The sequence below is a fragment of the Corythoichthys intestinalis genome, chromosome 2, assembly GCF_030265065.1.
Source record: "Corythoichthys intestinalis isolate RoL2023-P3 chromosome 2, ASM3026506v1, whole genome shotgun sequence".
NCBI lineage: Eukaryota > Metazoa > Chordata > Actinopteri > Syngnathiformes > Syngnathidae > Corythoichthys > Corythoichthys intestinalis.
Genome location: NC_080396.1, coordinates 33,660,336 through 33,687,644, shown reverse-complemented (window position 1 = coordinate 33,687,644; position 27,309 = coordinate 33,660,336). Strand labels below are relative to the sequence as shown.

Here is a 27,309-nt window from a genome sequence, read left to right as displayed (position 1 = left end):
GATGGAAGGATTTTTCCAGCTTGTTGAAAATGACTTAATTTCAATGTCAAAGCATTGCCAATGACAGATATGACAACCTTTCTAATATGACCGCAAAATAGACACATATCAAGTCATCCTATCCGTGTGGAGCCAGTTGGATTTTTGGCCAACAGAGGAGTAATTCTTCCCGTAATTTAACACCTTAAGAGTTTGAAAGGTGAAATTGTGCTTCAACTGCTTATCTGAGAAAATGGCAATAGGTGGCTGCCCCCGATGCCGTTCTTATCCAAATACCCCTACTGTACAGTCATTGGCACTTCATACATAATAACTGACACCCACCTATCACCCTTCTATCACACATCCGCAACAGGAAGAAACTGTTTTTGAGTCACATGGAGAGCGAGTCAAACCATGATGTGGTTCAGACTATTCATTAAGGTGAGTTCAAAAGGATTTCACAATGATTTTTCAACATCGAGCTGTACTATTATCAGTGCTAAAAGTGAATCAATTATTTTATAAAAGCCTTTACATTGTGAACAGGTCCTCACTGTGTTCTACATGAGCCAAAGTCAAGCAGAAGTTAAAGTGAACTGTGGTGAAAATGTTGACCTAAGCTGTCAATGTCGTGATACCTCAACTTTCAGGGCTTTGACTTGGTACAAGGTAAGACAGTACTTCAGAGCCTTTTCCCAACGTAACATTTTATTTGTCCTTTTGGTAAGCTGTTAGGTGATCATAGAAGAAATTTTCTCATCCGCATCAGTGATGGCCGCGAGGAAAAGGACGACCGCGATTCACCGGCTACGTTCGGCCAGAACAATAGTTTGCATTTGCCTGTGGTGCATTCCAGTGACTCTGGCACCTACAGGTGTGCCATCACTGCAGTTGTAAATAGACCGAATAAAAACTGTGATGTTATCCTTTTGGTTCACGGTAAGGAATTATCCTAATTTCTCATCTATCATGCACACCCACGTACAGTTGTGGTCAAAAGTTTACATACACTTGTGAAGAACATAATGTCATGGCTCTCTTGAGTTTCCAGTTATTTCTACAACTCTGATTTTTCTCCAATAGAGTGATTGAAACAGATACTTCTTTGTCACAAAAACATTCATGAAGTTTGGTTCTTATATGACTTTATTATGGGTTAACAGAAAAAGTGATCAAATCTGCTGGGCCAAAAATATACATACATGGATCTGAAAAAGTGAATCATTGACTTGAACAAGTCAGGAAATTCACTTGGAGCCATTTCAAAGCAGCTGCAGGTCCCAAGAGCAACAGTGCAAACAATTGTTTGTAAGTATAAAGTGCATGGCACTGTTTTGTCCCTGCCATGATCAGGAAGAAAACGCAAGCTATCACCTGCTGCTGAGAGAAAATTGGTCAGGGGGGGTGAAGATTCAACCGAGAATCACCAAAAAGCAGATCTGCCAAGAATTAGAAGCTGCTGGAACACAGGTGTCAGTGTCCACAGTCAAGCGTGTTTTGCATCTCCATGGACTGAGAGGCTGCCGTGCAAGAATGAAGCCCTTGCTCCAAAAGCGGCACCTTAAGGCTCGACTGAAGTTTGCTGCTGACCACATGGACAAAGATAAGACATTCTGGAGGAAAGTTCTGTGGTCAGACGAAACAAAAATCGAGCTGTTTGGCCACAATGCCCAGAAATGTTTGGAGGAGAAAAGGTGAGGCCTTTAACCCCAAGTACACCATGCCCACCGTCAAGCACGGTGGTGGTAGTATTATGCTGTGGGGCTGTTTTGCTGCCAATGGAACTGGTGCTTTACAGAGAGTAAATGGGATAATGAAGAAGGAGGATTACTTTCAAATTCTTCAAGATAACCTAACGTCATCAGCCCGAAGATTGGGTCTTGGGCGCAGTTGGGTGTTCCAACAGGACAATGACTCCAAACACACATCAAAAGTGGTAATGGAATGGCTAAATCAGGCTAGATTTAAGGTTTTCGAATGGCCTTCCCAAAGTCCTGACTTAAACCCCATTGAGAACTTGTGGACAATGCTGAAGAAACAAGTCCATGTCAGAAAGCCATCAAATCTAACTGAACTGCACCAATTCTGTCAAGAGGAGCGGTCAAAGATTCAACCAGAAGCTTGCCAGAAGCTTGTGGATGGCTACCAAAAGCGCCTAATTGAAGTGAAAAGGGCTAAGGGACATGTTACCAAATATTAGCACTGCTGTATGTATATTTTTGACCCAGCAGATTTGATCACTTTTTTCTGTTCACCCATAATAAAGTCATAAAAGAACCAAACTTCATGAATGTTTTTTTTTTTTACAAAGAAGTATCTGTTCCAGTCACTCTATCAGAGAAAAATCAGAGTTGTAGAAATAACTGGAACCTCAAGAGAGCCATGACATTATGTTCTTCACAAGTGTATGTAAACTTTTGACCACAACTGTATATGACATTCAAAACAAATTTTGTTATGTAACACGCATCAACGATTTGCAGGTATCTGTGCTCAAATAATTAAGTGTTATCTGCATAGTCATGTGGTAGATTACAATTTCCTGTGTTCGGATCAGGATTGCAATAGTTGAGAATTCTTCAAAGTTGTTGTTGTTTTTCAATTCATATTGACTTTGCTGTTGTGCATTGAGTTAGTTTTAATTACAGTATTTTGTGTCGACACTTAAGCATTGTTCCCAACGTGCAATGATGTCTACTGAACGACCAGAGTGTTGTTCCTGATGTGTCATGCTATATATTGCGTAGATGAGATTTTAAAAAGGTAAAATACCGGAAGTACCTTGTACATAGCTACTTACAAGGTATTGGGCAAATAAATATAGGGAGAGGGAAGGTTTTTTTTCCTGAGAATAAAAAAGGAAATATTTCTCAAGCTCTTGAGAAATCATTATCCTATCATATGGACAAGAAAGTTTCAGGAACGCACCATTTTTTTTTTCATATTTACCTACAAAAAAATCTTAAAAAAAAAAAAAAAAGTTAACGGATAATTTTCACCAGAAGGTTTTCTTTTAAGTTAAATGGTTCTCACCTTACTTTGACAGGATGTGGATTGTGGTAAGCACACAATGCAAATTTGATCCTACCATGCAGAGGTGTCAAAGTTGTTTTCATTGCAAGTAACATCATTTTTTAATTTTTATTTTTTAAAGGGGAACAATATATAGGTTTAATATCCTTATCAAAAGGACTCACATTGAAAAATGTTTTCAATTGGAATGTATTGTACACAGAAGTGCAATAAAAATAAAAATATATATTTTTTAAAAACCTTAAAATTTAAAACAAGTTATTTCGTGTACCGTTACTAGAGGAAGGATGGTTGGCACGAAGCACACCCAATCCCCTCCGCGCAATACAACTGTCATATAGGATACGGCACAATCAGTGTCTCTGTCCATTTGTTTTTGCTTCCCAGATGTATTGTACGTGTGCGAGCAGCATGCCTAGTTTTCCTCAAAGTTAAAAAACGTATCATATGACAATATCATCAATATTATGAAACCAACAGCCGTTGGGTTCTGCGGGTGAAAAAAGCGGAATTGAAACAAATAAAACATTAAATAATGTTGAAAAAAAAACTATGAGGTGCTGAACTTCTTCCTGTTTTAATTCTCCTTTTTTTTTGTCAAATTTACAATGTGAAACAAACAATTTCAGTGCCATAGAAAAAGCCTTTTCCATTTTTGTTGTTTTTGTCTCCTTTCAGATTGTAAGACGAAAGCACCAACGACAACAGTGGCGCTGCTTGACACACTTTCTAGCAGCGTGAACCTCACTCAGCAAGAGGAGGAGCTGCCACTCATGTGGAGCATTGTGGGCTATTTGGTGGTCGTCTTCGCCAAAGTGTTCGTCACATGCACAAGCATTCGGGTAAATCAACTTGCTTTACTTTTGTGTGTCTGTTGGGTGTTTAAAGTTTAATTCTTTTCAGGTCATTCATTGTCAGACAGAAGCAGTACGGCACAACGTTACGCTGAAAAAATAAGTTAAAAATATAAAAATGGCTTACCTCTTTGTCCTCTGAAAGACCATGCCAACCCAACATAATGTTTGCTGCTTATAAAATGTGAATGGATTCACCGAGCTGGTGTTAAAGTCCGCGCAAGTTGATCCGGTCTTCACATTTTTTCCTCACGAGTTTTTGGTTTCCGGAAACGTATGAAGAAAACATCCTTCATGTGTTGTAATGTCTAGAGTCATTTCTAAAAGTTCCAAAAAAGCAATGCGTGATCGGCATGTTCGTTTTTGAAAGATTACCGGAGAAAAGTAACACATATTACGTTGCTTCTATGCGAGGGCGGGTCTATAATGTCCCACTTCGGCTTTACTTCCGCTTTACGATGCGACGTCACGGTCTGAAAATAGCCTGCGTGCGGTACGCCATTCGCAAGCCATACACTTTGAGTTTCGAGACCTTTCGAGTCAGTTTACAACAGAGTAGGAATAACAAATTTATCCATCTAAATATACAGTGGGGCAAATAAGTATTTAGTCAACCACTAATTGTGCAAGTTCTCCCACTTGAAAAATATTAGAGAGGCCTGTAATCGCCAACATGCATAAACCTCAACCATGAGAGACAGAATGTGAACCCCCCCACCCCCGAAAATCACGTTGTTTGTTTTTTAAAGAATTTATTTGCAAATCATGGTGGAAAATAAGTATTTGGTCAATACCAAAAGTTCATATAAATACTTTGTTATGTACCCTTTGTTGGCAATAACGGAGGCCAAACATTTTCTGTAACTCTTCACAAGCTTTTCACACACTGTTGCTGTTATTTTGGCCCATTCTTCCATGCAGATCTCCTCTAGAGCAGTGATGTTTTGGGGCTGTCGTTGGGCAACACGGACTTTCAACTCCCTCCACAGATTTTCTATGGAGTTGAGATCTGGAGACTGGCTAGGCCACTCCAGGACCTTGAAATGCTTCTTACCAAGCCACTCCTATGTTGCCCTGGCTGTGTGTTTGGGATCAATGTCATGCTGAAAGACCTAGCCACGTCTCATCTTCAATGCCCTTGCTGATGAAAGGAGATTTTTACTCAAAATCTCTCAATACAGGGCCCCATTCATTCTTTCCTTTACACAGATCAGTAGTTCTGGTCCCTTTGCAGAAAGACAGCCCCAAAGCATGATGTTTCCACCCCCATGCCTCACAGTGGGTATGGTGTTCTTCGGGTGCAATTCAGTATTCTTTCTCCTCCAAACACGACAATCTGTGTTTCTACCCAAAAGTTTTATTTTGGTTTCATCTGACCGTAACACATTCTCCCAGTCCTCTTCTGGATCATCCAAATGCTATCTAGCGAACCGCAGACGGGCCTGGACGTGCACTGGCTTCAGCAGGGGGACACGTCTGGCAGTGCAGGATTTGAGTCCCTGGCGACGCATTGTGTTACTGAAAGTAGCCTTTGTTACTGTGGTCCCAGCTCTCTGTAGGTCATTCACTAGGTCCTCCCGTGTGGTTCTGGGAATTTTGCTCACCGTTCTTGTTATCATGTTGATGCCACGGGGTGAGATCTTGCATGGAGGCCCAGATCGAGGGAGATTATCAGTGGTCTTGTATGTCTTCCATTTTCTAATAATTGCTCCCACAGTTGATTTCTTTACACCAAACGTTTTACTTATTGCAGATTCAGTCTCCCCAGCCTGGTGCAGCTCTACAATTTTGTCTTTGGTGTCCTTCGACAGCTCTTTGGTCTTGGCCATAGGGGAGTTTGGCGTGTGACTGACTGAGATTGTGGACAGGTGTCTTTTATACCTATAATGAGTTAAAACAGGTGCTATTAATACAGGTAATGAGTGGAGCCTCGTTAGACCTCGTTGGAAGAAGTTCGACCTCTTTGACAGCCAGAAATCTTGCTTGTTTGTAGGTGACCAAATACTTATTTTCCACTCTAATTTGGAAATAAATTCTTTAAAAATCAAACAATGTGATTTTCTGTTTTTTTTTCCACATTCTGTCTCTCATGGTTGAGGTTTACCCATGTTGACAATTACAGGCCACTCTAATCTTTTCAAGTAGGAGAACTTGCACAATTGGTGGGTGACTTATTTGCCCCACTGTATGCAGTCCCAGCATCAATAGGAAATTCATTTAAATAAATTCTATATTTTTGTGATTAAAGCAAGCATTTCCTGCCATATGCTTATTTCATCTACAGCAGTGGTGTCCAAACTATTCCACATAGGGCCGCAGTGGTGGATTTCATTCCTACAAAACAAGATGACATCTTTTCACCAATCTGGTGTCTCACAATTGTAGTCAGTTGATTGCAGTCAGGTGCTGCTTGTTTTGGGTTAGTTTTAGCACAAATTTTATTGGTTAATCTGTCTGTGCCCGATTGGTAGGAACAAAAACCAGGACCCACAGCGGCCCTTACGGACAGGTTTGGACACCCATGATCTACAGTATGTAACAAAGGCCTCTCTCTGAATTGCTTCTTCCTCTTTAAAAACCAAATGGGATTCTGAGTAGTTTCAGCCTTCTTGTTATGCTGATCTTTTCTCCCCTTTCATTGGGCAGGTCCTACAAGCTGTCTGTCTCTGATCTTCTACACTAGTGCAACAACACATGAGACAAACAATGGAGTCTGGAATGAGGGTGGTTGTTGAGTCAGTCTGTTACTGGTTTGGCATTGTGTTGAAGGACGGAGAACAAACGGAAAACAAAACAAAACCTGAAGCGCATCAATCAGTTTCTAGCTCCTGCCAAGCTGGAAGGAGGATAGCGCTATCCCATGCTCAGGGTGCATCACCCCTCTATGTAGTCCTGCACGACTTAGGTTAAGTGTTGCTTTTGACTGCAGGGTGTCATCACGCCTTTGTGCTTGTTGCTTTTCTCCCTGTGTGTCTGCAGAGTTCTTACTTGTTGTTGCTCGCAGAGTTCTTAAGATGAACAAGACAACAAATCCTTAATAAATAAGCCATATTCTGCTGAACCTTTTGTCCCTCATTGTTAATGCAAGACAAAACAAAAAATATATCAACAGGTCATCCTGCACTAGTAAGTTCTGAACACAACCACAATGAACTTAAGAAAGAAAATTTTAAATGATAGAATTATAGCACATTAAAGTTCAGTACAAATTGAGCCAGTGAAGAGACAAATGGTACTGATAATATATCATATATCATCATCTTATACGCAGACGATATACTTTTATATCTAGAAAAAACAGAATCCTCCCTACATGAGACTTTTGAACTAATAAAGACATTTTCACAAATATCAGATTATGCTATAAATTGGTCAAAATCAATTATAATGCCCTTATCAACAAACTCATGGAATCCTGCAAATCAAAATCACAATATTCCAATAGGGAATATAAAGTATCTTGGAATCAACATTTCACCAAAACTTACAGAATTAACTAAACTAAACTATACACCCCTCCTAGCAAAAATATGTGAAGATTTGACACACTGGAATAATCTACACATCTCACTTTTGGGCCGGATAGCAACAGTCAAAATGAAAGTATTACCACAAATAAACTATTTGTTCTCAATGATCCCCTTTAAACCCACTCAAAAATGGTTTCAAGACCTAGACTCAGCCGTCACAAAATTCTACTTTAAAAACAAGAAAAACAGAATTAGCCTTGCCAAATTGCAAAGAAATAAACCAGAGGGGGGTCTAGAGGCCCCTAATTTCCAACACTATTATATAGCAAATCAAATACAATATCTTATTAGGTGGTTATATCTTAACACTGAACAACAGTCATGGCTAGAATTAGAGCAAACAGACTGCAACCAAATACAATTGGCAAACCTCCCCTTTATTAGTTCTAGTATTAAGCACCATAGCTGCTTCAAAAACCCAATGATAGCATGTACCTTGAAAGCCTGGTGGAGAGGTATGGAAATTACGCAATCACAACAAGCCCCGTGTAAATTCTCACCAATCTGGCACAACCCAGACTTTGGAGTTAATAAAATTCCTAATTATTTCAGCACATGGGATGATACGGGAATAAACCAGTTACAGCATTTGTTTAAAGATAATACATTCATGTCATATGAAAAAATATTACAAGATTTCCAGATCAAAGGGGTCAATTTCCTTCAATACAATAAAATCAGGGCAGCCATCAGAAGCAAATTTCCATCACTAACGGGTACGTTAGACCCACCACCTTTCGTAAATAAAATAATAAATATACATCCTCAACAAAAAAAAATACTTTCAAAAGTATATAAAGCCCTCTCATGTAACAACTCTACTTGCCTACCAATCGAAAAATGGAATAATGAACTTTCGGTAACATTAGATAATAACTATTGGTCCAACATCTGTAAAAATACATTTATAATGACAAAGAATAAGAACCTTCAGCTTATACAGTTCAAAATACTGCACAGATGGCATATTACTCAATCTAAAATGCACAAAATGGGGTTCTCCCAATCCGATAAATGTACAAGCTGCAACGAAGATACATCAGATACATACTTTCATGCTCTTTGGCAATGTAAACCAATACAAGATTTCTGGGCGCAGGTAACGAAGAAACTCTCTTTCCTATTGAACTGCAGGATTCCATTGTCTCCAACTCTTTGTCTGCTTGGCGATCTGAATACAGTGAATATCTCTATCCATCAAACCCGTCCACTACTAGCAAGTCTAGCGATAGCCAAAAAAACAATATTGTTGAATTGGAAAAACAAACAAAACATTAGCATTAACCAATGGCTAAATCTAATCATTGAATATATAACATTAGAGAAAATATCTGCCAAACAGACAAATAAAATGGACAAATACGAACAACAGTGGGAAACGGTCGCAAGAATGATGAACATAGAATAAGGATTCTCCCTCACCTGCGAAGGAATGCCACAAAAATAATAAAAATGTATACATAAATGGATGTATGCGGGGTGTCCAGGGAAGTTGTATGCATCCTTCTGCAGCTGGAAACTGGACATGTTTAAATCCGAACTGTTTTATACACTCCCAACAGCATGTAATAAATAATTTTTCTTCCTTCACAGTTTAGTCGGTCAGTGGGCTTATTTTACAAGGATACTCATAGACAATTTGGTTTCCAGCTACTGGGGATCATATGCAACTTTTTTTGGAACACCCTATATATTACTTATCAGACTTGGAACAATTAAGGAACTATGCGTAAATAATACACTTCACTGGTCCTTGGCATACATCTAATGGTGTTTGATAAACCTCTTCTTCTATCAGCTTTACAGGTGGAGTTTGTTGGCGTCCTGCCCTCGGCCGTCCCGCCGCCGGTCTTGGCCGCCGGGATTTTCGGCCAGGGCTTGTCTGGTTGCGTCTGGCTGTGCGGGGGGTCCCGTCGGGCGCCGGTGGTGTCGTGGGCGGGTGGGGGGGCCGCGGCCCTTCCCCGGCCGGCCGGGGTGGGGTGGAGTTGGGGTGGGGGCCGGGGGGTGTATGCGGCAGCCATGGTTCCCTCCCAGGTCCGCCCGGCCGGAGCCGCGTCTCCCTGTACCGGGTGCCGGGGAGGTGCCCTCTGGTGCCATACCGCGCGCCCCTCTTGGCCCGGGGGTGGGTTGTGGGGGGTGCGCTTCCCTCCCCTTGGTCTGTTTCCGGCCCTGTCCGCCTCCCTGGGCCGCGGCGGCCGCGGCTGCCCCCCGGCCGGCGGGGTCGTTGGCGGGGCCTCTTGGGGCCCGCGGGGCCTAGGGTGAGGCTTGCTATCCCTTGCCGGTGGGGTGGACGCCCCCTGGTCGCCGGCGCTTGGTGTGGCGCCTGCTCGGGGTGCGGGGTGGGTGCTCGGTGGGTGGGAGGGGGGTGGGCGGTCGCGGAAGCGCCGTGGGTGGTCTGGGGCGGGGATTGATCGGGGCCCTGACGCTTCTTCCGCCCTGGGGCCGGTGGTTCTGGTGGACGGGGCGCCCGCACGGTTTCTCCGCCCGTCTGCGTGGCTGTCGCGCGCCCGGTGGGGCTTGCGTGCTGCTGGATGTGGTAGGGCATGCTCGGGTTGGGGGTTCCGGTGCGGGGATTGGCGATGCGGCGGCGTAGGGTTGGTCGCCAACGGGCTTACACTCATAAGAGATTCACACGATTACAGGGTTCTAGATCACAGAACTGATTTGTGTACACTCTACCCCTTTCAATCACTTAGCTTATAGTCTTATAGACACCCCCACCCCCATTCTCCTCTTTCACTGGCCAATAGGCCCCCACATGGTGTAAACCGGAAATACATCTCGCTGACGATAGCACCAGCATATTAGTAACTAGTTTAGATGTTCAATGTATTTCTTGTTGTTGTTTGTGTATGTGTTTCTTGTCTTTCTTCTCTTGTATTTCTTTTCTTCTGTCCCCCCATAATCCCTTCCTGTTCGCTGCTTTGTCATAATAAAAAGGTATTTTGAATGATCACAATGGGAGTATGTCAGACTCTCAATGTGAAACATTAAAACTGTTCAGAATCCGGGCACTTAGGCTGTTTGATTTACAGCTTTCAATTTTAGATTCTGGAGTTCTTCCCAAATTTGTAAGACACTCCTATGTGTGTTTCTCTGAAGAATTAAAACATCTTTAACTTAAGTGTACCAGAAAGACCAATCAAATGAATGTAAACTTCCTCTGGCACAGGGTAGTCACTCTTGAGTGTGTAAAATATAATAGTGATGTATTTGTTTAATAACTGCCATTGACGCAACAGACGTCCAATCTTCAAATATGGAGGGTGTACAATTCACTGCTCGCCCTCTCAGTTTCATTGGATTGGACATCTATCTCTGTCCATGGCACAAAAACATACCATTCCCTTCCTGTCATTATTTCATGTCAGGAGATGTTTGATAGAGAGTCATATTAAATAGTTTCGAAGTTGCAACATGAACGGAATTTATAAAGAGGAAGAATGGAGGCCACAGCTGCTCTCTCAGCATGTGCGTGGATGTTTTTACACGTCAGGGGCTGAAAAGATGGAAGTGGGAGAGGCCTCCTTTGGAAAACCGGTGTGTCTCGCTTAACTATTTGACACCTCCGTACGAGGAGTTAACCTGTAGCCAAGCATGAGGTTAATCTTCTGCGTGCAGTTGCCAAGGCTATAAAGTGTCTCGTGCCCGCTTTCTCGCTGCTATTTGGGAGCAAACTTCAAACGTGTGGAGATGAAATTATCTGTGGTGTCCAAGAAGTTGTGGTGTGTTCACAAACCGCTGGTGCTCCTGATAACTCCTCTGATTTTTTCACCTTTACTGGTGACCTTGCCTGAAAAGGTGAGTGACTTGTTAGTCCAATAGATTAAATTGCTTAGAAAGTATTCATATTTCGCTGTTTTCAAAGGTGATTACCATTATGTGTCCACAATGCCTTTTTCATTGTAGACCATAATTTTTAATTTTCTCATTAATGTTCATGATGTAATGCTCTTATTGGGTCGCTGTTCTCCTTAAATATCTATGGAAATCAGATTCCCTCTCACTGGTACTTTCTGTAAGAATTAAATGGGCTGTAGCCAATTTTCTTGCCCAACACGGTAGACTCTGAGGCGGCCATGATATCATGACTGCACTCCTGGAGGAAAATGTTCCCTATTTTATTTAAAAAAAAAAAAAAAATTCAGGTTCATTAGGTTGTTGTAACAACATTGCACACTGAATAGGATTGAACCTTGTCAAAAATTCATTCTGCACTGTCATGCAAAAAACAGTTAAAAAAATAGCATGGAACTTTTTTAATTAGCATCAAAGACATTGTTGGTGTATTTGTGTGATCTTGTTGTGTTATTTATTTTTATTTTTATTTCTGTTTTATTTATTTTAGTGTGACTTTATATATATATTAGGGCTATCAAAATTATTGCGTTAATGGGCGGTAATTAATTTTTAAAATTAATCACGTTAAAATATTTGACGCATTTAATGCACATGCCCCGCTCAAACAGATTAAAATGACAGCACAGTGTAATGTCCACTTGTTACTTGTGTTTTTTTGGTGTTTTGTCGCCCTCTGCTGGCGCTTGATTGCGACTGATTTTATGGGTTTCAGCACCATGAGCATTGTGTAATTATTGACATCAACAATGGTGAGCTACTAGTTTATTTTTTGATTGAAAATTTTACAAATTGTATTAAAACGAAAACATTAAAAGGGGTTTTAATATAAAATTTCTATAACTTGTACTAACATTTATCTTTTAAGAATTACAAGTCTTTCTATCCATGGATCGCTTTAACAGAATGTTAATAATGCTAATGCCATCTTGACGATTTATTGTTATAATAAACAAATAGAGTACTTATGTACGGTATGTTGAATGTACTGTATATAGCCGTCTTGTGTCTTATCTTTCCATTCCAACAATAATTTACAGAAAAATATGGCATATTTTATAGATGGTATGAATTGCAATTAATTACGATTAATTAATTTTTAAGTTGTAATTAACTCGATTAATATTTTTAATCGTTTGACAGCCCTAATATGTATATCTATCTATATATACACAGTATATATACACAGTATATATATATATATATATATATATATATATATATATATATATATACACAGTATATATACACAGTATATATATATATATATATATATATATATATATATATATACTGTGTATATATATATATATACTGTGTATATATACTGTGTATATATAGATAGATATACATATTAGGGCTGTCAAACGATTAAAAATATTAATCGAGTTAATTACAACTTAAAAATTAATTAATCGTAATATATATATATATATATATATATATATATATATATATATATATATATATATATATATATATATATATATATATATACACCAGTATATATAGATATATAGATAGATATAGATATACAGCATATATACACACACAGTGGGGAGAACAAGTATTTGATACAATGCCGATTTTGCTGGTTTTCCCACTTGCAAAGCATGTAGAGGTCTGTAATTTGTATCATAAATTCTCTTCAACTGTGAGGGACGAAATCTAATACAAAAACGAAATTATGAGATTAAATTTATATTATGAGATTACAGTAGTAATATAACAATAATTCGTAATATTACGAGATTAAAGTAGTTATATTACAATAATTGGTAATATTACGAGATTGAAGTACAAATATTACATTGATGATACGTTGTAAAATGAAAGATTTAAAATCTTATTATGAGATTAAAGTTGTGTTGTTACTTATTTCAACATACGTGAAACGAAAGTTGTTTGGCTTCGCGGCCTGGGACTTTTATCAACGTAGAGTTTTTATGAACATAAAACTACTTTTGGTCTAATATCAGAAGATTCAAGTACTCTTAGGAGGAAAAAAAGTTTATGAGAATTACGAGATTAAAGTAGTTACATTATTTATATTTACGTTACGTGAACCGGAGGTTCCTCGTGGTACGCAGACTTCAACTTTTGCCCACGTACTGTATATATTTGGATTTCTATTTCTTCATTGTGTCTTGCTGATTTTCATGTGATGTAAGGCCCTTTGAAATACCTCGTGTTTAATTGTGTTATACAAATAAATTTGCCTTGTCTTGTCTTGTCTGTCTTGTGCTCAGGAGGGAAGATGTCTTTACGTGGTGGTGCTCATGGCCACATTTTGGTGCTCCGAGGCGCTCCCTCTGGCTGTCACCGCAATGCTACCCATTTGCCTCTTTCCAACACTGGGGATCATTCCGTCCAAAAAACTCTGTCCTCAATACTTCCTTGAAACCAACTTTCTCTTCTTAAGTGGTTTGGTGATGGCATCGTCAATTGAGGAGTGGGGCCTCCATCGCAGAATAGCGCTGAAAGTCCTCAGCATTGCGGGAGTCAAACCAGCCTGGTGAGGAAATACAAAATAAATGTCATACCAGAAATGGAGGACATTTGGCTTGAAAAGTCTTGCGAAATAAACCTTTTGAAATAAATATTTAGATTCTTCTGCTACACATTCATCAATAACAGGTAATAAACCATCAAAGGCCTGATTAGCCCACCCTAAAGATCAATGGTTCAATTTTTATACATAATTTATTTTTTATTTACAATACTTGGTCTGATCACAGGAACAAAGTCTGCAGGCAACAGCATTGCAAATCTGTTTTTAACCAACTGAGCTGTTTAACTAGCTTCTACTGCAGACTGGGAGGTCAAAGTCACTTATGTAAATACAGTAGGTATAGAAAATTCTCAAAAATAACTTTATTATTCTGATTGTATGCATAGGACGATTCCATGAGGTAGACTGAGACATTCAACTAAAGCTAACTACTGTATGTCATAAAAATATGCAAGATGGAAGAGAGTACATAAACTTGCTCTGCACATTCTTTTAGTAAACTTATTATGTCAAGTCCATCATGTTATTCACTGCTTTCTTCTTGTTCTACAATGCCAAAAAGGGTCGCCTGTCATGAATATGAACGAATGCCCATGACATACTGTAACGATGCCCCTTTTGATGCAAAATTTACATTGTTTTAAATGTCTTTGGGATAGGGTTTACCACTTGATGACATCAGTCATAAGCCTTCATTCATGTCCATGACAAGTGCCATGATTATGACAGTCTTACGACACTGTCGGAAGAAGCATTCAAATAAAGTGTTAATACTAAATACATTACGGTAACTGGTAAACAAATGTAACGGCATGGTGAATGTTTGGTTAGAATATCTGTCTCACAGTTTTGAGATCAAGGGTTCATTCCTGGTCTCCGGCGATGCTGTGGGAAGGTTGCAATATTACTTGACAGTAGTACATGAAAAATATGATCGGTGAAAAAAATAATACACATTGCTAGTGATTATGCAATACAAGCCCTCTTAGTTCAAATGGATTGAAAGTGTGTCACAGTCAATTTCAGCTAGTGACCTAATAGTACTGCAATATGTTAAAAAGGTGAACACATTGGTACTTTGATTGGATTAGTTGTTTGAATTGTTTCGTCTTTTGCACATTTCCAGGCTCATACTGGGAATGATGATGACTTCGTCTTTCCTGTCCATGTGGCTCAGTAACACTGCCACAACGGCCATGATGCTCCCCATCGCCAATGCTATCCTGGAGAGTCTCTTCGGGGATCTGGAGAGCCTCAAGCAGAAATGCAAGTCGATCAAGGATCGTGACGACGGCATCGCCATTGGTACGGCAATTTTTTGGACATGTTAACTTTTAGCCATTGCAATGAAATATGACGTTTTTTAAGTAGTTGTAGGTTATGTTGATTGGTTTCTTTGTATTGAAATTCCCTTTTAAGTGTTACATTGTGTAACATAAGGCATAACATTTCTTCCTACCTTTCTGAACGCAGCCAATACATCCAACTAAAGTCATTTAAATCTACACCCTCCCCTGTTACCTCTGGTGTACCTCAGGGCTCTGTCCTGGGGCCCCTACTCTTCATCATATACCTACTTCCCCAATAGTTTTCGTAAATTCAACATCCACTTTCACTGCTATGCCGATGACACCCAACTCTACCTCACTTCTGAACCCTCCTCCTCTCTCCCGCCCTCATCTCTGACTAACTGTATTACTGAAATGAAAATCAGGTTTACCCACAATTTCCTAAAACTTAACAGTAATAAAACTGAGGTGCTCCTCGTTGGCTCTAAATTCACCATCTCAAAAAACCATGACATATCCCTTACCATTGACAACTCCACTGTTTCACCCTCCCCCCAAGTCAAGAGCCTATGAGTAATCCTCGACAACACACTTTCCTTTCAGTCGCACATCAATAACATTACCCGGATTGCCCACTTTCACATACTCACCATTAATCGCCTCCGCCCTTCCCTCACCCCACATTCAGCTGCAATTCTGATTCACAGCCTTGTTACTTCCTGCCTGGACTACTGCAACTCCCTCCTCATCGGCCTCCCTCATGAAACTCTCCATAAACTCTAACTGGTCCAGAATTCAGCTGCCCGCATCATAACCCGTACCCCGTCCATCCACCACATCACTCTAGTCCTTCAACAGCTTCACTGGCTCCCGGTCCACTTTCGAATACAGTTCAAAGTTCTCCTCCTCACATTCAAAGCCATCCATAACCTCGCCCCTCCATACCTGTCCGGTCTCATTCATGTTACTACTCTCTCCTGTGCCCTTAGATCCTCCTCCTCCATACAACTGTCTGTCCCCCCCCGCTCGCCTCAGCACCATGGGGAGCCGAGCGTTCAGCCGCTTGGCTCCCCGGCTTTGGAATTCACTCCCACCCGACCTCAGGAACACAGATTCCCTCCCCCATTTTCAATCAAAACTCAAAACTCACCTGTTTAGAATAGCCTATCCACAATAATCACTAAGTTCTGGTCTTTTTAACTGCCCTTATATCTCTTTTAGTATTTTAAATTTCCTTATACGTTACTTACGTTCATTTTCTCACTTTTAACATGTTTAAATGTTTTAAATGATTGTACAGCGACCTTGAGTGCCAGAAAGGCGCCTTCAAATAAAATGTATTATTATTATTATTAACATTAATATGCTTCCAAATATCTTTCATTCTGAATGTGGTGAGTGCATGAGTTACTGATTAATCGTGGCATGCTTTACAGCTTGTAGCTGTCAGAATTTATATTTGTTGTTTAAGGATTACAATATTGTACATTGCCAAACCGATCAGCAATGTACACGTGATTGTTGTTCTGTGGTATGACTTAGCGTGATTGCTCTTTTGAATATGTAACGTGAAGCTGGTGATTGGAGAACATTAGTTTACCATTATACTTATATTTTCCTGTACTGGACAGTATATATTACATTTAGGTAATAAATGATTTATGTTAATGGTTTCACAAGAATTCATACAGTTGTAATAGTCACTTATTTACTGTCTACCAAAAGGCAACAAGAACTTATGAACATGCCACGTCTGCTATATTTCAGGTCAATCCAATAGGATGGATTCACTTCCCTCAGTGTCCTCAGAGAAACAAATTTTGTCCCTTGATGGGTATGTAAAAGAGGGTTTTGCATTGGTGTAGGTAATAGCAATGTTTCCACATCTTTGGTGAACCTAATGTTATAAAAAGTAGATCTAATCATCTTTGAAAGGATGGACGCAGTAGAGCGAAATGACTCAAGGACAGCTGAAGAGATCCGGTCTGAGTCGGAGTATCAGATGAGAGTGTGGAAAGGTTTCCTGATCTGCATTCCGTATGCGGCCAGTATTGGAGGTACCGCCACACTGACTGGAACTGCACCCAACCTCATCCTGATTGGACAGCTCAAAAGGTAACATTCTTGCTTGCTTTATATCCAGAAAGCTTTTTGTTTTTAATTGTTAAAAATTTTCAGCTATTTTCCAGAGTGTGATCTTATCAATTTTGGCTCTTGGTTTGCATTTGCGTTCCCGCTCATGCTCTTCTTCCTTCTGTTGGGGTGGCTATGGATAGCCTTCATCCATGGAGGCTTGAACACACGGTAAATACAATTGTTATATCTAGAACTTTACAAATCACATGATAGTCTGCAAACACAACAGCTTTATCTAATCAGTAAATTAGCATCAACTAGATGCCTGTGTCTCTGAGGAGTGGAATTGGTGGTGCGCTTATACCTGCCCTCTTCCCGTGTAGGCGCAAAGGACTTTTATATTTTACTGGTATTTTGTGAATGAGTGAAAACCTGTTAGTGGTCTTTCAAAAAAAAAAAAAAAAAAAAAAAAAAAAAAAAAAAAAAAAAAAAAAAAAAAAAAAAAGATATTTAGTTGTTTTTTTGTTGTTGTTTTTTTTTGTGCTATTTGTAAAAACTTACTTGTGGCTTTTCAAAATATTTTTGAGGGAGGTGTGTGCATAAAAGCCTGTTTGTGTGCCTTTATTCTTTTGTTTTATGTTTCATTTTTCGTGTGTGTGAGAGCTGCTTGTGGTGTTCTAAAAATATTTTGACCTTTTTTGTGTGTGTGTGTGTGTTGTGACCTTTCAAAGATTTTTTTTTAAACAATAATTTTATCTATGCGCACATATACGCACAAAACCTGTATACTTTTAACCACGGTCTCCAGGGTAGCTGTTGTGGGAAGTGGCGGTGCGGACTACAGACACGTGAGCCTTTTCCAGGATGTCAAATTAGATGTCACTGTTTTGCTCCTCAGTCAATCTGCAGTCACGCTTCAGCTTGTTTAACGCTTATGACTCATCTTGCACTTGTTTTTCATTAACTGTTTGACTGCTGTTGCCTTTTTCAGCTTATGCCTCAAGAAACGTGACCAAAGAGCAGACCAAGAGGCCCAAGCGCGAGCTGTCATTGAAGAGGATTACAGAAAACTCGGGCCCTTAAAGTGAGGACCCATGTATGTCTACAAGCTAAATTAACAAAGTAGCAATTAGTATTTGGAAAGCAACAGAATTAACAAACTGCTCCATTTTAGTTTTGCAGAGGGAGCCATCTCTTTCTTCTTTGTCTTGTACGCCGTTCTGTTGTTCACCAGGGATCCCAAATTCTTCACTGGCTGGTCTGCGCTTTTTAAGAAAGGGTAAGGAGGCTATCCATGAAATTTGCCATAGTTTAGTACTAAACCTGGTTGACTATGTTTCCTTCTCTGCAGCTACGTCTCAGACGCAGTCACTGGTGTGATCATCGTCTCCATACTATTTTTCTTCCCCTCACAGAAGCCTTCTCTGAGCTGGTGGTTGGACCCTAAAGGTCAGTGCGATCGTCACCATGTGGACAAACATTGTTGATGCTTATGCATTCTAACTCCCCCAGGAACCCATTGACGGTGATTGACGTGCAATCCACTTGAACTGGGAAGGCTAGTGGTAAATAATGACTGGCAACCCTCACAGTTCAAATGTATTGGATGTCTATCGTCGTCGATGGCAAAGATTTATTAGTTAGTTTTACTGTAAATGACAGTTAAGCAGCCTCAGACATTACGACATCCCTCCCAGTAAAAAAAATAATGTAAAGCACATCTATGGCACTGGATGAATTGAGATGGGGTATGATATACAGTGGGGCAAATAAGTATTTAGTCAACCACCAGCTGTGCAAGTTCTCCTACTTGAAAAGATTAGAGAGGCCTGTAATTGTCAACATGGGTAAACCTCAACCATGAGAGACAGAATGTGGAAAAAAAAACAGAAAACCACATTGTTTGATTTTTTTTTAAAGAATTTATTTCCCAAATTAGAGTAGAAAATAAGCATTTGTTCATCTACAAACAAGCAGGATTTCTGGCTGTCAAGGAGGTCTAACTTCTAACGAGGTCTAACAAGGTCTAACGAGGCTCCACTCGTTACCTGTATTAATGGCACCTGTTTTAACTCATTACTCATTATCGGTATTAAAGATAGAAAGCATTTGCTTTTTTCCCATCTTCCTTTGTCTGTCATCGTCTTTTCGGGCAAATTATTCCATAGTCTGTGTCAATGTTTGTTCTTTCTGGCCAAACTATCCCACACTCTGTAACTGTCAATGATTCTGATGATGGCGACAATGACAATAAATTCATTCATTCATTCATTCATTCATTCATTCATTCATTCATTCATTCATTCATTCATTCATTCATTCATTCAAAGACACCTGTCCATAATCTCAGTCAGTCACACTCCAAACTCCACTACGGCCAAGACCAAAGAGCTGTCGAAGGACACCAGAGACAAAATTGTAGAGCTGCACCAGGCTGGGAAGAATGAATCTGCAGTAGGTAAAACGTTTGGTGTAAAGAAATCAACTGTGGGAACAATTATTAGAAAATGGAAGACATACATGACCACTGATAATTTCCCTCGATCTGGGGCTCAATGTAAGAACTCACTCCATGGCATCAAAATGATAACAAGAACGGAGAGCAAAAATCCCAGAACCACACGAGGAGACCGAGTGAATGACCTACAGAGAGCTGGGACCACAGTAACAAAAGCTGCTATCAGTAACACATTGCACCGCCAGGGACTCAAATCCTGCACTGCCAGACGTGTGCCCCTGCTGAAGCCAGTACAAGTCCAGGCCCGTCTGCGGTTCGCTAGAGAGCATTTGGACGTTCCAGAAGAGGACTGGGAGAATGTGTTATGGTCAGATGAAACCAAAATAAAACTTTTTGGTAGAAACACAGGTTCTCGTGTTTGGAGGAGAAAGAATACTGAATTGCATCCGAAGAACACCATACCCACTGTGAAGCATGGGGGTGGAAACATCATGCTTTGGGGCTGTTTTTCCTGCAAAGGGACCAGGACGACTGATCTGTGTAAAGGAAAGAAGAATGGGGCCATGTATCGAGAGATTTTGAGTGAAAATCTCCTTCCATCAGCAAGGGCATTGAAGATGAGACGTGGCTGGGTCTTTCAGCATGACAATGATCCCAAACACACAGCCAGGGCAACAAAGGAGTGGTTTCGTAAGAAGCATTTCAAAGTCCTGGAGTGGCCTAGCCGGTCTCCAGATCTCAACCCCATAGAAAGTCTGTGGAGGGAGTTGAAAGTCCGTGTTGCCCAACGACAGCCCCAAAACATCACTGCTCTAGAGGAGATCTGCATGGAGGAATGTGCCAAAATACCAGCAACAGCGTGTGAAAAGCTTGTGAAGAGTTACAGAAAACGTTTGGCCCCCATTATTGCCAACAAAGGGTACATACTGTAACAAATTATTGAGATGAACTTTTGGTATTGACCATATACTTATTTTCCACCATGATTTGCAAATAAATTCTTTAAAAATCAAACAATGTGATTTTCTGTTTTTTCCCCCACATTCTGTCTCTCATGATTGAGGTTTTCCCATGTTGACAATTACAGGCCTTTCTAATATTTTCAAGAGGGAGAACTTGCACAATTAGTGGTTGAATAAATACCCCACTTTGCCCCACTGTATTTATTGTTTTAGAAAAACACCCATCAATATTGTAACCTTTTAGATAGGACGTTTTGTTGAAAAGTTTTCAAATGTTTCAGAAACAAAAATGGTCAGAAACAGCAAAATTGCTTTGTATTATTCATTGTTTTAAGCGAAATGTAATAACCGTGTTAAATTTTTACATCATGTCGTACTAAATCGGTCACAGGCGAATTGAATCGAGGCATACAATAATATCGGCAAATATCGTCTCGTTGTCCAGAGAATCAATACTGTATTGTATTTGCATGAAATTGGTTATTCATATCTCTAGAGGGTTAAAAAAAGTTACTACTTGGCATGAACACTTTGAAAACTACTGATTTAATTCATTTATTTCATTCATCTCCTAGCTCAGACATATTGAAGGCAGATGACTATATTAGACTTTAGAGGTTCCTTCGGTATGAAGTTGTTGCAAAAATATTACAAGTAAGCTGAGGAATGTTAATAATGGAGATTAGAGAGCGACCACATAGGCTATCTGGTGGAAGGACTATACTTTCTCTGTTTTGCCGATCAGGATAAGCCCTCAAAGCTTTTGTGGCACTACTTTCTTTGTGTACGCGCCTGTGTGTGTAGTGTTTGTAGTCCCACTTGAAAATGCACATGCCTCACGGCTGTTTGGTACACGTGCATGAGTGAGATTGTTTATAATGCTCAGCTGGACAAATAAACTGCTGGATACAAGTTAAAGAAAGCAAATATTTCAAATGTGGTTTTTGAATGTTACCTCAGCTTCCAATGTGCCGTACGTTCCTCTACTATCATGGAAGAAAGCCCAGGAGGCCGTTCCTTGGAATATCATCTTGTTGCTCGGAGGAGGGTTTGCCATGGCTCAAGCGTGCGAGGTGAAACTGTGCTCCCAAATTCACGTTTTCTTATACTTGAGATAGAATTCACCCTCACTGACTTATCGCACTCCATGGCAGGAATCTGGATTGGCCTCCTGGATCGGGGGACACCTCCAGCCTCTGGCCAAGGTCCCGCCTGCCGTGGCCATGATGTTGATCACAGCCTTTGTGGCCTGTTTCACTGAGTTTGCCAGCAACACGGCCACCATTATCATCTTCTTACCAGTTATCGCTGAACTCGTAAGTTAGTTTAGAATAGCCAATATGGCGTCAGACTAGGCTATTTTCCTATTGTTGGCACATACATATACACACACCTACACACACAACATGGACATGAAAGCCGGAGGTATTCGTTAATGAATTGCTGTTTTGGTCAAGGTGTGACTTTTGTTGTATGAGAGGTCCTTTCATGTGTGGGATTTTTTGGGGGGACTGTGTCTTATATTAGTTTTCTATTTGTTGTGCATGTTAACTCATTCACTCCCAGCCATTTTCACCGCAGCAAAGCCCTTCGCTCCCGGCCGTTTTACTAGATTTTGACTGATTTTGCAAGGCCCACAGTAAATTCTGTTCAATTGCTATATAAACATGGACACATGGACTCTCTTCTTTCAGCAGAAAAAAACGATATCATATCTTTTTCCATTCTTTAGAAATCAGCATTATAAAATAGCTTAGTTTGAGCAATTTTCCAATTTCTGATGAAAAAACAGAGAAATTGAGCTTTTTGTGAAAGCATACATTTGAAACAAAACTTTGACTTTAACACAGCTATCTTTTTGCTTTAGTTACATCCCAAACATCTGAATAATGTTTTCATTTTACAAAATAGGATAAACAGCAAGACAAATAGAGCTTTTGATAGCAAAGTAACAATTCATTTACACATAACTAACTGAAAGATGACGCTGTTCCGGCTGTGACGACTTGTTAAACTTTTCCCTCATCACCGCCTGTCTCATAAAGATGAATGTTTTTTGAGTCTCTGCCAGCTCTGCTCGTGAGCAGCACGGACTCAAAGTCCTGGTCGTTCTGCTCGGTTGTCCAGCGCCTGGCATCCCGGGCGACCTACCGGTTGTTCAGCTCGGTCGTCCGCCGCGTGGCATCAATTCGGTCGTCTTCTGCCTGCGCCCCAGCCGTGCGGCTTGGCCGTTCGTTGCCTTTGAATCGGGTTGCGGGTCTTACCAAATACGCTACTGCCCTCCAGTGGCCAGTTTTATTGCTTTAAAATGGATTTTCAGCTTTGTGCTTTGGAGCTAAATTGAATCAGAACCCAGTGATGTCTTTTAAGAAAAAAAAAAAAAAAAAAAAAAAAAGAAAAGAAAAAAACGTAAACACTGAAACAATAAAAAAATAGAACGTATTTACACGTTTTTGGGAGCAAATGAGTTAACACTTTTTTCTCTGACCGTTTTTTTTTTTTTTTTCATTCAGGTTTTGTCATGTGTTAGGCTTGGTTCATACCGCAGGTCTTAATGCACGAATCTGATTTTTTCGTGTTTTTTCCAACTCAAGCGAGGCATTAACTTGACGGTCTGAACTGGAAAAGTCGCATAAAAATGGACCATTTCAAATTCGATCTAGGTCACTTTCGGATGTGGTTAAAATCCGATCTGGGCTAAATTTTTTCCAGAATGTGGTTGCGGTCTGAATTGTAAAGTCCCCAAAATCGGAATTCATGCAGCAATTATGTCAGCAAAGAGCGAGAGAGACAGGGCGCTATGGTAGTGATGGAGCTATGCAATGCATCAGCGCATAGCTTGAACGCGGTTTTTAGGGAAGACGCGTCAGTCATAGAAAAATAAAATGTGTAGGGGTGGGGGGGGGGGGTAAGACTGAGAATGCTCGGTTTTGTCTCTGTGCTCCAAATGATCAATATTTTCAAGATTGCTTACATGGCGGAAAGTCGGGGTAAACTGTCCGTATGTGTGTGTCATGCACCCACAGAGCGTGCATGCTATCAATCCATATAAACTTTGAATACAAGACTAAATGGGGATTATTTATGTCTGTTATTTGTGTCCTCTTTTTGGAAATCAAAATATGATCACCCTTGAATGATGTTGAGCCAGCATGTGTAGTCATTTGTTTTGATGCTCCTGTGCATGCGGGTCAGTTTGCTCTCAGTGCGTCTCAGACTGTGAATTAGTGCGCATGCGTGATACTTGAACGGGCTCAATGGACAAAGGCAGTCTGAACGGGCACGCCAAAAAAAAAAAAAAAAACGATATGACAAAAAATTGGAATTGTGCATTAAATCCTGCGGTATGAAACTAGCCTTAGAGGACCTATTTTATGTGACAGATTTTTTTCTGCATGTGAGTTTTTTTGGCAAGTATGTTTATTGTTTAATTTGTGGGGGGCATGTCAGAAAGGTTTTACAATGTGTGGGTATTTGTATTTTTTAGTCGAGCTAATGAATTTTTTTTGGCGTGTTTTATTTTCCCATGATAAGTGTGAGCTTTTTCACATTTGTTAGAGTATTTTGAAAGGTGTGCATTTTGAATGTTTTTGTTATAGCTTTCGACATTTAAGATCTTTAGGCAAGTGTGATTTTTTTACATGTAAGTTTACAGTGCGTGGGACTTTTGACACCCCTGAGGTGTGAGTTACTTTGTATAGTTTTTTTTTTTGTTTTTTTTGTTTTTTTTTTTTTTTTTTTAGTACTTGAGTTTTTGTCATTCGTTAGAATAGACATTTGTTTAAATGTTTTTTTGTCTTGTGTGAGTTTTTTTCCCCTCACATCTATGTGTGAGTGTTTTAATGGTGTATTTCAGGGATTTTAAATGTGTATTAGAGATGTTTTGTGAGTTTTCGTCCGGGTTTCCATGTTGGAGAAGAGAAAACAAATGGTTTAGAGCAATGTTTGAAAAACAAAATGACACTTGGTTTTAGCTGGTAGGTGGTGTTGCAACAGATATGATAATGTTTGTACTCTGTTAGATATTAACCCCTATTGTCTCTAATCATTATGTGTCTCCTTTGTACTTCGCAATGGGGACATGCACTGGCTAAGACCCACTCAAGGTTTGTTTACAGCATGTCTAGCCCCAGTTCATTACTGCTATCATAGAAGCAACCACAATGTTCTCAACTACTGTTGATTTGTATGTTGTTGACTGATCCAGTTGGTGGGTTATTTCAAATGTTTTTTTCATTTAATTGAAAATAGCTCTTTGCAGAGGTTTTCAACCTCAGTTAAAAAATTCATTTCACATTATTGTCTTGATCTATTCACTACAGTTCATTCTTTATTTCTGTCGGCTGTCATTGATGGCGGTAAATGGAAAGTGCTGTCACTAATTATTAACTGTACTCCCCTCCCAGTTAAAATACATTGGAATCTATTGCCATCAGTGGCAGCCAAATGGTTAAAAATCAGGACCTTTGGTATAGTGTTTACTGCAGAATGAATGAATGAAATGAATGATTTGTGTTATCTTTTCAATATTGATGGTTAAGTGCTCCACATGATGTTCTTGGTGCATGTGCATTTGTTATGGGTGAGAATTGATGGTATCCACTACTATGTGATAGTGTTATTACTAAGCCTGGTGCATTAATTATATTTCAGGGCACATTATTCAATTGCAGAAAGTTAGACTTTTTTAAGCTTAGCTCCACATACCTTTACTGTACACACCTTTAAGTAGGCTTTAATTATATGTTAATAACAGCTTGCAAATTTTTCACACTGGTGTGGCTTGTCACCGGCATTAGTACGTAAGAAAGTGATGCCTTGAGGGCTGACATTATCATTTTCTGTAGACTGTGGGTCAGTGAAGCCGATGTTGTTACCCTTTTGGAACACGTAATGGAATACACAATTGACACAAATGCCACAATCACCTAGGCTTATATAGGAGACAAAACAATGCATTGCTGCCATCTTCTGGAAACCGTATGAAAAATACTTCCAAACTTGATAATCACCGTGTACATGCTAGATAAACACTGTTGAGCAGCATTAGAACCTCCTAGTCCATTGTGAGTGGGAGGGTTGGCAGTGATGAATCCTTGCCAGCTCCCAGCTGAAATAGATGTAATGTCTATCACTGTAAATGGCAGTGATTGAGGCAATATAAAAAGAGAATTTTAAAAATCTATGCATACATTTCCTTGGTTTTCGGCAGGCGTTTCACGTATCCGTCAACCCTCTGTACTTCATGATCCCCGCAACCATCGGGAGTTCATACGCTTTCATGCTGCCTGTGTCGACGCCCCCCAATTCCATCGCCTTTGCATCCGGTCACCTCATGGTTAAAGACATGGTACGTTTTTTTATTCTTCCCTTCCTTACAGACACTCACTTTATACCTGTTGTTCATTGCCTGCCTTTTCAATGTGTGCCTCCTCAGGTGAAAACTGGCATTGTCATGAACATCCTGGGTCTCCTGTCAGTCTCACTTGCCATAAACACGTGGGGCCTGGCCATGTTCAATCTTGACACCTACCCCGACTGGGCTCGCCCTCTCAACCAGACTGTTGTTCTCATGCCAAATGTTACTCTCTGATCACACAACTTGGTTTAACACTAAACAGACACATACAACTCTGATGGAAGGAAACCCGCTTACCGTTCAGCTGTTACTTTTTTTTCCTGTTGACCCTTTTGTGCATCAATCATGATATTTAGTTTTGTTCCTTTTTCACATGAAAAACATCAAGGGACGGACAATATACATTGGAACTTTTTACATTTGTTTGTGACAAACCAGCAAATGAGATGTGAATGCCGCGAAATACTTGTTTTAATTTTTTTTTTTTTTTAATAACTGATGTGCACTTAACATTTTCTGATAATGTTAAATGAATTGTGAAAACAATGACCGCCTACTAAAATTTGACAGCATCATTGAGATTGGGATTATATTTTATTTTGTGATAATACTGTATACTGTCGCAGGCTAATATGAAAATAACACCGCCCTAAAATCAGGACCATTTGCTACTTTAATACACAATGAAACATTACTTTAAGACAGTTATACGTTTGTTCTCAAGCTATTTTCAACACCATGAAATTGTTAATAACATGTAAAAAGTAACAGCCGATGCAGTGCTCCTTGTCACAGACTGCTCATGCCTAAGCGATTCCCTTTGGGAATTCATAATATAGGAGTCCAAGTATTTAGGGTTATTACCTTGCTATAAGTTTGCACCTGAAAGTGAACATACTGTATCTCATGGGCACTTGACTTTTTGGACTCCATGAGTTTCTGAGGTACAAATGCTTGTAAGCGTGAGGACCCCCCGTATCCGGTACGTTATAAAGTATCTGAAGTCACACGGATGAGAGCAATGGTTAACTTGCACAGGGCTGCTGCGGTTACTCAGTGTTAGTGAGGTTGCTGCAAAATGTGTTCAATGAAAACGTGTTGATTTGTTATATCAGTTAATGTGTATGTATCAAACTGTAATTGTCTACATTGTGATTGATCATGTTCTTTTAATAACTGGAATTATTGAATAATTGTTATTATACCACTAACAAATGCATGAATCATAGAGGCCAAATGAGTCATTTTATGGTTTATTTTGTATAGTTTAATAAAATACTCTTGATCACTCATTTTTGCTGTTATATTCAACTCAACAATATCACTGTCACATGTTTTTATGTCATTTTCAAGTTGCAGATCCTGTGTGGGAACCGCAACATGACTCTGAGTGTTC

At 39.8% G+C, this 27,309-nt stretch overlaps 1 protein-coding gene across 6 annotated transcripts; it reads left to right on the top strand.

Annotated features, from left to right (window-relative positions):
• Positions 1-336: 336 nt before the first annotated feature.
• Positions 337-27,205, top strand: slc13a3 (solute carrier family 13 member 3). Of its 6 annotated transcripts, none has more exons than XM_057830237.1 (16): positions 337-423; positions 529-651; positions 711-921; positions 3,694-3,857; positions 13,507-13,772; positions 14,896-15,074; positions 16,826-16,892; positions 16,994-17,173; positions 17,237-17,362; positions 18,126-18,218; positions 18,309-18,413; positions 18,486-18,583; positions 21,515-21,627; positions 21,709-21,870; positions 25,767-25,904; positions 25,992-27,205. In XM_057830237.1, exons 1-16 carry the CDS (start codon positions 397-399, stop codon positions 26,145-26,147), a joined length of 2,208 nt encoding a protein of 735 aa, XP_057686220.1. In that variant the 5' UTR covers positions 337-396; the 3' UTR covers positions 26,148-27,205. The 6 variants fall into 6 exon arrangements, with proteins under 6 accessions (XP_057686220.1, XP_057686219.1, XP_057686223.1 ...); XM_057830236.1 differs by having other exon boundaries at positions 16,826-16,919; XM_057830240.1 differs by lacking the exon at positions 337-423 and having other exon boundaries at positions 527-651; positions 718-921; positions 16,826-16,919.
• Positions 27,206-27,309: the final 104 nt, after the last annotated feature.